The sequence below is a fragment of the Tursiops truncatus genome, chromosome 16 (genome assembly GCF_011762595.2).
Source record: "Tursiops truncatus isolate mTurTru1 chromosome 16, mTurTru1.mat.Y, whole genome shotgun sequence".
Classification (NCBI taxonomy): domain Eukaryota; kingdom Metazoa; phylum Chordata; class Mammalia; order Artiodactyla; family Delphinidae; genus Tursiops; species Tursiops truncatus.
In genome coordinates, this window is record NC_047049.1 from 35244438 (window position 1) to 35256143 (window position 11706).

Genomic DNA, 11706 nt, shown 5'->3' on the forward strand with positions numbered 1-11706 from the left:
CTGGTGGAAATCATGAGGGAGGTGATATTTGGGGTGGGTCTTGAATAGAGAGTAAGATTAAGGGATGGCAAGGGTGGAGGTGGGTTTGGGGCTGCTCAAAGCAGAGGGGACAGCATGAACAGAGGGACACAAAAATGGATGGAGGTGCATAAAGAATCTGGGGTGTGTCTTCAGCAGGACCTAGAAGCTGGGTAGATTGGGGTCAGCTTGGAGGGCAGGTAGGCAAAGTGGGTGTGGGGAGAGAGGAAGGTTTTTGAGCTGGAGTGAGACAAGATATGCCGTATAAATAGGAGAAGGGAAGTGGGTAGGAGACCAATGTAAAAGAGAGGTCTCCTGTCGGGAGGGCCTGCACGAGGAGGGTGGGAGAAGGGCCCGAGTAGTCTGGGGCAGTATGGAATGGTTCGTGTGGGGAGATGCCAGGATGGAGCAAAGTCTTGAAAACTACAGAGCTTTTAGAAAGTACTACCCATCTTTAGGAGTTGGGAATTGATAGAGAGTTGCTGAGTTTGTCAGGGAAGCACTAGTAGCTTTCCAAGAAGCAATTACAGTGGGCATTGGGATCCAAAAAAGGACCACAAAGGGCCAGTGGTGATAAGGAAATGGGTTTTACATGTAACACACATATGACTGAATTTGGCACTGTAAAGAAGGAAGGAGACAATATAGCAAAGTTGGCGGGTCCAGTGAAGACCTTGTTTTAAATTTGAGGTAGAGGGGACATCTTCATGTTTGAAAGCTGAGGGGAAGAAACTGGATTGTGGAAATAGAAGGTGCTGGTGAGAGAGAGAGCAGATCAGTGTTGGATGTGAGAGAAGAGTTATCCCTCTTCACTGAACATGGTTCTCTGGAATAGACCAGAGAACCATGGACGGTGGTAGCTTAGAGGGACCTCCTCAGTCATCTTGCCCAATCCCTTCATTTGACAGAAGAGGTAACTGAGTCCTGGCAAGTGAGATATCCCACAGTGATTAGCGTTACCACTGGGTCTACATCCCACATCATGTGAGTCTTGCCTCTATATACTCTCCATATACTAGCCTGCCTTTATCTGTGATCAAGATGGCCAGGGAGACCTCTGTGCTCTCAGCTGTCTCAGGGGAACAGGGTCCCGAAGTGCCCTTGTGGATTACAGTAGACTCTAGGGGCTCCCAACCTAGGATACACCCCAAATGACTCTGAAAACCTCAAGGAACTCAGCTTGTTCTCTAACTCATCACCAGGATGAAGGAGGCAGAAACATCTCCTTAATATGGATAAGGGAAACCAGAGATCATCATTTCCTGTCCTAGGAACTCAAAGTTGTAAGACTACAGATATGCTAATTCTTGAGCTGTGAAATAGCTTCACAGGTATTTATTTTTACTTCTATTATATACACTCTTTGGTACATATGAAATTGTTCGCAGTAAAAAATTAGAGTTTTTTTTTTTTAAGAAAGTACAATCTTAGGTTTCAGAATATATGCAATGAGCAACCTATATCCCCAGGGATATTTCCAGGCCTATAAGAGTCTTACTGAATTGACCACCAGTGTTTGTTCACCAGGACCAGATTCTAAATTCCTTCAGGGAAGGCGCTATGTCCTAGTCAAATTTCTGTTTGCAGAATCTAGTACTAGATAATAAAAGTAATAATTTCTAACAATTATTGAACACCTACTACATGCTGTCATGGTGTACATCGTTCTACCTGTAAAGTAGGTGCTTCTGGCATCCCCAATTTTCAGAAGAATAACTGAGGCTCAGGAACGTAAAGTAACTTACCTCAGATCCCATAGCCCCTAAGTGGTAGGTATGGTATGAATCACTCCAATGCATGTGCTCTTAGCTATTATGCAACACTACTTGTCAAATGACTTGAGTCTGTAGGAGTGAAGAGCTATGGAATGTTTTGAGCTGGGGATTTTAGCCATCAGCTCTCTAAGAAGACATTTAGAAAAAACTTGTTAATAGAAGTAAGTTAAGTTTATTAGACTCACTGTAGCTTAGGAGGACACCTCCTTGACAGAGACTTGATAGCTTCTCAGATGGAGGGAATAAGCAAAGATATTGATAGAGTTTTAGAGCTTGGGCTGGGTCATGTTAAGGTAGGGAACTAGTAAGGACTGGGCAGGGATTATGACATGATAGCTTTGGATTGGTGGGTATCACTAAGTGAGGGCCTTTTTTTTTTTTTAACTTTTTATTTTATATTGGAGTATAGCTGATTGACAATGCTGTGATAGTTTTGGGTGCACAGCAAAGGGACTCAACCATACATATACATGTATCCATTCTCCCCCCAAACTCCCCTCCCATCCAGGCACCTCGATGTCAGTATTAATGAGCAAACTATCAGTAAGTCTAATAGTCTTACTATTGACGAGTAAGCTTGTTTAGTTGGTGCACAGTCTTATCTTTTGGAAACAACTATTTCCTGGAACAAGTACTGGGTGATTTTGCCTGGCCCCAGAGTTGTTTAGCAAAGGAGCTGAAAAGCATGTTGGTTTCAGTTCCCAGGAGTAACATGCTGAAAGATGCATTTGAAGAGAGTCTCTCTGGCAGCAGTGGGAAGGGTGGATAAAATAGAAAGACTGGTGGCCGGGGGTCCAGTTAAGTAGCCAATATAGAAACTAGGAAAGAACCATTGAAATCCTGAACTAGGAAACACCACTCTGTTAGTTTTCCTCCTGTACAGTCAAAGAACTTGAGAATAATTTTATTGATTATTTTAGCTAATAATTCACACATAATTCCGATAGTTTACAAAATGCTAATTTTCAGATGTCACACAAACAGGCTTTCCAGTTTGAAATAATAGTCACCCACGTATATTGATGATTCACTCTCACGTATTACGCTGGGCACTCCATGTGAATTATGTCACTTAATCCTTATGACTTTATGAGAGGTGGGTTCCTTCATCTCCATTCTGTTGGGGAGGTCAAGTAATCTTTTCAGCCATCCATGTGGAGCTGAATTTGAGCACAGGACATCTGTGTTTAAATGTACTTTTAACTTCCACACTACTATGACTTTTATAAAAGTAAATCAGCCAACATAACATCCAAGGATATTTGCCTCTGTCTTTAGCTAATGCGGAGTCTTGGGTATTACTTTCCCGTTAATCTAAGACAGGGCTCAGCAAACTTTTACTGTGAAGGGCCAGATGGTAAATATTTTAGGCTTTGCTAGCCATACGGTCTCCACTGAAACTACTTATTTCTGGCTTTGTAGTGAGCAAGCAGTCCCAGACACAAGTAACCAAATGAGTAAGGTGGTGTACCAATAAACCTTTATTTACAAAAACAAGTAGCCAGCTGGGTTTGGCCCATGGGTCATAGTTTGCTCTCCCCTGGCCTCAGAAAATGACTGTGTCCTCATTACATCTCTCTGTTTGAATTTATAATTATTGATCTTATTTATAATTATGGAATGTTAAAATTATTTGGGATGAATGGCCTAAATATTTATTAACTCTAGGAAGTTTCTAATTAGAGAGTTGGAATAGCTGCTATTTAAAAAATTCTATACCAGGCTGCTTTCTTTTCAGTTCCAATGTGGGAGGACTCCTTTTTAAATTCTTGTTTATAACTGTGTCAGGCATTGAGGAGGATACAGAAAACACATGATGTCTTTCCCGCCTTAGCGCATGTATTTCTATTGCACAGACTGCACATAAACACGCACATGCTCATTCACTCTTTTTGTGTTGAGAACACAGGAAAAGTGGAGACAGGAAAAGCTATAGGATTCAAAAGAGAGGAAAGTAACTCAGTGATTTCCCTAACTGATCAGAGAAGACTTCCGGAAGGATGTGGGCTCGAGTACATCTATGAAAGTTAAAGCATTTATAACTAAAGGAGACTAGAGATGGCATTCCACATGAAGGAGACATTTGCTATAGAGGCGTCAGTGTGGGACCTTATGCAAAGGACAGGCTGCCCAAGGCTAAGCATTGTTGTAGGGGAGATTTAGAGATCATAATGGAAAGGTCGAATAAATTAAATTATGAAGGATCTTCCATTCCAGCCCCAGAAATTTGGGATTTTTAGTGTAGATAAGTGGTTCTCAACCTGGGGTGATTTTGCCCCCAGGGGACATTTGACAATGTCTGGAGACATTTTGGTTGTCACAACTGGGGGAGGGGAAGACCTCCTGGCATCTGGTGGGTAGAGGCTGAGGACGTTCCTAAACATCCTGGCTTACATAGGCAGCCCCCAGAGCAAAGAATCACCCAGCCCCAAACGTCCATAGTGCTAAGGTTGAGAAGCCCTAGTGTGGGCAGAAGGAAGCCATCAACTGAATCTCTGCAAGTAGGAAAATGGACTCACCAAAGCCATGGAGACTGATTTAGTGGCATCATGGGGAATGAATTAGAAGCTAGAGGCTGGAAGTAAGGCATCTCTTCATTGGCTTGTTTTCTCCAGAAACATTTGAGGGCTTGTTGTGTACAAGGCATGGCGCCAGGAATGTCTGGGATATAAGGATGAATAAGCGACAGTCCTTGCCTCTGGAAGCTCACAGTCCAGTGGGCTGGGTGGCTGTAGATGTGGTGGTGGCTGGTAAAAGACTAGTAACCAGAACTCCCACCATGGTCCATGCTCTGCACAGCTGCATTCAGGTAAACACCAGTTGGATAACCCCAAGCAGTCCTAACTTTACTGGACTCTCTGGAAGAATAATGTGGCATCCAGTCCATAGCTCACAGCAAACCTTAGAACCCTTTGTCCCCCGACCCTATCTCTCTAGCGCTCACACTTCTTGGCCAACCTAGAGACTCTGGGCTGCTCCCTCCAATCTCTCTAGCTCTTTCTTCCCCTCTGGCTGCTTGGGTCCTAGTCTCTTTTACTTTTGTCCCTAATTCCACCTTCTTGGCTCTATTTTTTCTCCTATATAATAGTTTTCTTCCTTTCCTGTAAAAACAGTCTACTGGATTGTGTATTGCTACTTCCCAATATTTCCCCATTTTCTTGATCAACGTAGTGAGAGGCTCAGGAGTCTGGCAGGCACTCAGGAGTCTTCCTTGGGTAGGGAGTGAATAGAGGGAAAAGGCTATAAATACTTCACTGGTAATTGTAATTCACTAGTCTAAATTACAGTCTTTGTCACCTTTTCACAAGTATTCAAATACTGGTAATATAAAACCAAATGTGATAATGTGATAGAAACAGGGATTTTTTTTTAAAATTTGATGGCTTTATTTATGGATTTGCTTTGAATCACCATAAATGGCTTTTAAGTGTCACATTTAGATGACTTTTGTTCTTTGACACCATTACTGTGAACAATATTGAATAGCAGTTTCTAAAATACTTCCATATAAAAGAATTGCATGAAATGGTTTTGAAGTAGCTCTGCCTTCCCTTCTCCCTTCTTTTCGTCAATGAGCCTCTTATAATCCCTGTCAATTGCAATTCTAGTGGAATAACCTTGAGTTCCTGCCATGAATTCTGTCAATATGCTGCTCCCTGGTTTGTACTGAAGCTTTGGAGCTCAGGGTGATTCTACCTTTTCTTTACAGAAACCAGTGATTAAAAAAAAAAAAAAGATGAAACGGGTCCCAGTGGAAATTAGGAAGAAGCTTCAAGCACCTGGATATCTGTGGTGGGATGTTGTCTTAAAGACAGAAACAAACAAAAATGTGGCTGTTTCATAGATTTTCTTTCCCCAGAGTAGTATTTTCCTCATCATTAACTAGCTGGAATTCAGCTCTTTATTTTTATTAAATCATCAATTAGTACTAATAATAGCTTGTTCGCTTCATGCTTTGTAGTTGCCTACATTTTAACTTCGCAGTCTCTTTCAAGTAGGAAATGCAGGCAATTGACCTCTCTTGATTTTTCTAATATTTTTGTTTGTTTGTTTTCTTAATAGACAGTAAACACATATAGCACAAAATAAAATGAAGCAATACAAACATACCTACAAGAAAAATAAGCCTCGGGGGCCTGTCTTAGAAAGAAGATATCCATGGTGCAAATCATGAAGGAGGTGATATTTGGGGTGGGTCTTCAATAAAGAGTAGGATTAAGGGATGGCAGGGGTGGAGGTGGGTTTGGGACTACTCAAAGCAGAGGGGACAGTATGGACAGAGGGACACAGAAATGGATGGAGGTACATAAAGAACCTGGGGTATGTCTTCAGCAGGACCTGGAAACTGAGTAAATTGGGGTCAGCTTGGAGGGCAGGTAGGCAAAGTGGGTGTGGGGAGAGAGGAAGGTTTTTGAGCTGGAGTGAGACAAGGTATGCAGTGTAAATAGGGGTTCACAGCAGGAGAAAGGAGATGGGTTGGAGACCAATGTAAAAGTGAGGTCTCCTGTCGGGAGGGCCTGCACGAGGAGGGTGGCATTGAGACTAGGAAAGAGGCCAAGGATGTCTGGACATTTGGAAGTTGACTAGCAGGTGGGTGGTGAGGAAAGGGGGACTTCAGAGATGGTGCTGGAGCCGGGAGAGATTCAGGAAAGTTCAGGAGCCGTTGTGAGCTGCAGAGGAAGTGCAGCCTCCTCTATGGGAGAAGAGGCAGAGGCCCCAGGCTAAGAATAAGTGTGGAGCCCCACTGGGGACACAGCCTTTTTCCAGTGCCTGCACCTACACACCCAGCAGCCTGGAGCCACGGGTCCGAGCTGAAGCGCGGTGCTTCTCCTCAGGCACCGTCACGTGGGGGTAAGGTACAAAGCGAGAGATGGTGTCTTATGGAGAAACTGATCCTGTCACCAGGGAAACCCGTCCGACAAGTCTTGACAGCCAAGTGAGAGGGGCACTTTCAATGGGATGGGAAGGCAGAGGCCCTGGACCCTCTAAGACCTGGCTCTCATGCATATGGATATAGTTCGGTAAGTTGAGTCCTGTGATGGTACAGAGGTAGGAGAGTGTGTATCTAGAGGGACTGTGGCTCTGCACTAAGGAGAGAGAGACTTCCTCAGCTGTTGGCCAAAACTTCTCCATGACTCATGGCAGTTCTGTGAATCTAGGGAGGAAGGAAGTCAGGGAGGTGGGGTTTCCTGGTCTCTGCACACAGGGTTTACTATAGTGCCCCCTCCTAGGTTTGACGGGGAGAATACTCGCACTGTAGTCAACATTATTATCTTCAAGTATGGCAAGTAGTATTTTGCAAGGATTATTGAGAGTAGAGCCATTTTGGCCTAAAGCTATATTATAAAAGTGAATTTCTAAAGGGTTATCTGGAGCTGATTTGCAAATATATTAAGGCCCTGGCAACTTACAGAAGCTATGAAATGTATGAACAGAGCCATAGCACTGTTTCTTTCCCCTTAGATGCTCATAACCCCTTAGAAACCACAAATAATTCAAATGACTGAATGCAGTAAATATTAAATCCACCCACCACAAAATGAAAACTCACATTTACCGTTCTGCTAAATCATTTTCTTGCCTCCTTTCTCTCTCTCTCTCTCTCTCTTTCTCTTTATAGACAAAACTCTGACTACTGTAGAAAAAAAAGTCATGATTCATGATCAAAAGCAGAATAATGGAGATGAAATAAACAAGGCAAGACAGAGGTGGAAACAGAACGAAATCAGTTGCTGAGACTTCGGAACGGAATGAGGCTTCTGTCCTTTCTTGGGATGGCTAAAATGTGACCAGCAAAGTATACCTGCTGTTCAAAGTATATTATGAGGGGGATGGTGACCTCTCCTTTCTTTCCTGTGGATCACTGCTATCGTGTGCAGATGAAAACAGCCCAATCAGCTCGGCAGTGAGCACTCGCACAGAACTGAGTTCCAGAAAGGAAACAGTTTCTGGTGCTTTGCTTCTGTCCAAGTCCGTGCAAGTGAAGAAAGTTCCCATGCACGCTTCCCATGCTTCTGAGTCTAGGCGTTGTGGTGAATATTCAGGAATCATGTATGAGACAGATGTGTTTTTGTTTCTGTTTTTGAGACAGATGTATTTTGTTGTGGGACAGAAGGGTGTTTTCCCCAGCAAACTGCGGTAAGCATAGTGATGAATACGTTGCATGTCCACGTTAGAAAACAGAACCCCGTCATCAGCTACCACAAATGATCTCCCAGAGCAGTGTCTGTTCCGCTTCTGTCAAACAGTTTGGCTTTTTTGCAGGGTCCCTGTGACGTCCCCACCAGTGTACTTTCTTTGTTAACTCGCTTCTCTCATTATGGTGTTAACTCAGGAACATCTCAGGATGGAGAGAATAGTGAAACCTGGATAAAGCTTTTTCTCACACTTGCTCTTCTTCTGGGGGATCCTGAGAGGTGAGGGCGGTTCCTCCTGTGAGGAGTTTTCCCTGGATGAAGAGCGGGGGCTACCTTACCACACCATATAGTAACATGATGGTTGGCACAGAACTTGTGACTGTTGTTTACACCTGGGTGCAGTGGGCCCACAGGCTGGTCCCTAACTGTGAGGATTGGGGGAGGAAGTATGGGAATAATGTGGTTTCCATGGAAGACTGTGACGCTTCTGGAGATGGAACATCCACACGTTAATTCTCATTGAGCAGCGTTTTGTTAAACTGTGTGCATCGGAGGTCACCTGGGCCAGTGTTAGGAGCCCTCCAGAGTACCATTCTGCTCCTTCTGGAGGATTGGTTTTTGTGTTCTCTGTATCTTAAATCAAATGTGCACCTGGGCAATTCTGTTCTTCTCCTCTCCCTCTCCCCAAAGTGGTAGACATTCAGGGCAGGTCAGGAAACAGAAAAGATCCCTTTGTAGATAGTATATATTTTTAAAATGGTTCTGTGTAATATGTATGAGCTAGGGAGACAGAAAGACAGTAGATCAGAGAAGAGTACCTCTAAGGGGACAAAATGAATACCAACCTTCATTTGACAAAAGAGAACTGAAAGAGAATATTATTTTCCTATAATATATATAGCTGTTCTCTCACAGGATAATGTGGAATTCCAACGTGGATGGTGGATTTCTTCCAACTTTCACTGACATTGCTTCTTACAACACACGGGGAAGGGTCTGCCTTTCTGAAAGGGGAGGTGGGCACTATCCTTTCCAACAAAGCTTGTACAAATTCCTGAACCGCAGATTTGCTAAAGTAACTGTAAATAATTATATTCATAATTTAAATGACTATTTCTGGTCAGATAAATGTTGTTAAATTTGAAAATGTTTTATTACATTACATCAAATAAAGTTTATTTGTAGCTGTAATAAAGCAACTTAAATGACTTTTAATTGAAGGTCTGATGTTATAAATGTCGCTCTACATGGAATAACAGAAGGGCAAACTTTATATATCTGCTACAATCCTAACAGGTAGTTAAGACAGTTCTGTAATTAATTGCATCCATTTTGTAACTTTAGGAAAAAAACAGTGACTCCTTGATTTGATTAATGAGCATTTATTGGGTTCCTGCTACATTCAGCACTGTGGACATCGAGGGAACCAGAATGCGTAAAGTCAGTCCTTCCTTTTGAGGAATTTGCCATCAGAAGGCAGACATTTCTCAGCTTGTCACCATATAGTATAGTACGTGCTGTAGCGGTTTGTAGGGAACGACATGTTTCTTTCCTGTAGTTTAAGACAGGACATTATGGTTAATTGGGTTGATGCAGGTTTTCATATGTGTTTAATTTTTTTTATTAGGACCTTAGATTTTCATATTGGCTCTTTATCCTGCCTGACTTGAACGCCTGATCCTTGAACTCTCTGCTTCATTCTGGCTACAGAGGCTGGACATTGGACACTGTGCTTTCCATGTATGGCAGCCAAAGGAAAGGAAAAGGTAGAAATTGAGAGAGAATGAGAAAAAATGTCAAACAATTTATACTATTTCACCTATGATATAATTTGTGCCAAAGGTACAGCTTTTGTTTTAACTAAGAATTGGGAAGATCACTGAGATAAACATTTTACATATATTTTTGGACTGTTCAGCAAGAATGACTATTCTAATCTCTCTTCTCACTCTAGGATATCAGCTATCATCTTTTGGTAAGGCTGAATGTTGGGAAAGGATTACTGAGCAGTAATGTACTTGTAAGAGATAACATAGTGACTGTTGCCTTAGTTTGATTCTGTAAATATTAAACAAGAGGCACTCATAGAGCCTAGGTTTTCTGGAAATTGTTTCATAAATTCTTAAAGCGTTTACCATGATGTTATGTGCTTGAGATGCCTGTAAGTGGTTTTATTTTTTTCTGTTTTTCTTTTTTGTTTCTTTTTTGAATTATATTTTATTTATTTTTTTATACAGCAGGTTCTTATTAGTTATCCATTTTATATATATATTAGTGTATATATGTCAATTCCAATCTCCCAGTTCATCACACCACCACCCCTACCCCCCACCGCTTTCCCCCCTTGGTGTCCATAGGTTTGCTCTCTACATCTGTGTCTCAATTAGTGCCCTGCAAACCGGTTCATCTATACCATTTTTCTAGGTTCCACATATATGCGTTAATATACGATATTTGTTTTTCTCTTTCTGACTTACTTCACTCTATATGACAGTCTAGATTCATCCACGTCTCTACAAATGACCCAATTTCATTCCTTTTTATGTCTGAGTAATATTCCACTGTATATATGTACCACATCTTCTTTATCCATTCATCAGTCGATGGGCATTTAGGTTGCTTCCATGACCTGGCTATTATAAATAGTGCTGCAGTGAACATTGGGATGCATGTCTTTTTGAATTATGGTTTTCTCTGGGTATATGCCCAGTAGTGGGATTGCTGGGTCATATGGTAACTCTATTTTTAGTTTGTTAAGGAACCTCCATACTGTTCTCCATAGTGGCTGTATCAATTTACATTCCCACCAACAGTGCAGGAGGGTTCCCTTTTCTCCACACCCTCTCCAGCATTTGTTGTTTGTAGATTTTCTGATGATGCCCATTCTAACTGGTGTGAGGTGATACCTCATTGTAGTTTTGATTTGCATTTCTCTAATAATTAGTGATGTTGAGCAGCTTTTCATGTACTTCTTGGCCATCTGTATGTCTTCTTTGGAGAAATGTCTATTTAGGTCTTCCACCCATTTTTGGATTAGGTTATTCATTTTTTAAAATATTGAGCTGCATAAGCTGTTTATATATTTTGGAGATTAATCCTTTGTCCATTGATTCGTTTGCAAATATTTTCTCCCATTCTGAGGGTTGTCTTTTTGTCTTGTTTGTAGTTTCCTTTGCTTTGCAAAAGCTTTTAAGTTTCATTAGGTCCCATTCATTTATTTTTGTTTTTCTTTCCATTACTCTAGGAGGTGGATCAAAAAGATCTTGCTGTGGTTTATGTCAAAGAGTGTTCTTCCTATGTTTTCCTCTAAGAATTTTATAGTGTCTGATCTTACATTTAGGTCTTTAATCCATTTTGAGTTTGTTTTTGTGTATGGTGTTAGGGAGTGTTCTAATTTCATTCTTTTACATGTAGTTGTCCAGTTTTCCCAGCACCACTTATTGAAGAGACTGTCTTTTCTCCATTGTATATCCTTGCCTCCTTTGTCATAGATTAGTGGGCCATAGGTGCATGGGTTTAACACTGAGCTTTCTATCCTGTTTCGTTGATCTATATTTCTGTTTTTGTGCCAGTACCATGTTGTTTTGATGGCTGTAGCTTTGTAGTAGTATAGTCTGAAGTCTGGGAGCCTGATTCCTCCAGCTCCATTTTTCGTTCTCAAGATTGCTTTGGCTATTCGGGGTCTTTTGTGTTTCCATACAAATTGTGAAACTTTTTGTTCTAGTTCTGTGAAAAATGCCATTGGTAATTTGATAGGGATTGCATTGAATCTGTAG

The 11706-nt window shown here is 41.6% G+C and overlaps 1 protein-coding gene across 7 annotated transcripts in view; it reads left to right on the forward strand.

The window, feature by feature from the left end:
• HTR7 (5-hydroxytryptamine receptor 7) overlaps positions 1 to 10851 on the forward strand; it is a 95734-nt gene extending 84883 nt beyond the window's left edge. For 3 of the 7 annotated variants that reach the window (XR_012326994.1, XM_019942967.3, XM_019942857.3), the window contains exon 3: positions 7414 to 7703. Coding sequence is in view for 3 of the 7 variants with exons in the window: in XM_019942857.3 (XP_019798416.2) it covers positions 7414 to 7456 (43 nt within the window). In the remaining 4 variants the exon portion in view is untranslated. Of the gene's footprint in view, positions 1 to 1220; positions 1350 to 6698; positions 6815 to 7413; positions 7704 to 9557 lie in introns of those variants that run through there. The other 4 variants (XR_002177871.3, XM_019942773.3, XM_073794206.1 and 1 more) reach the window with 4 other exon arrangements.
• Positions 10852 to 11706: the final 855 nt, after the last annotated feature.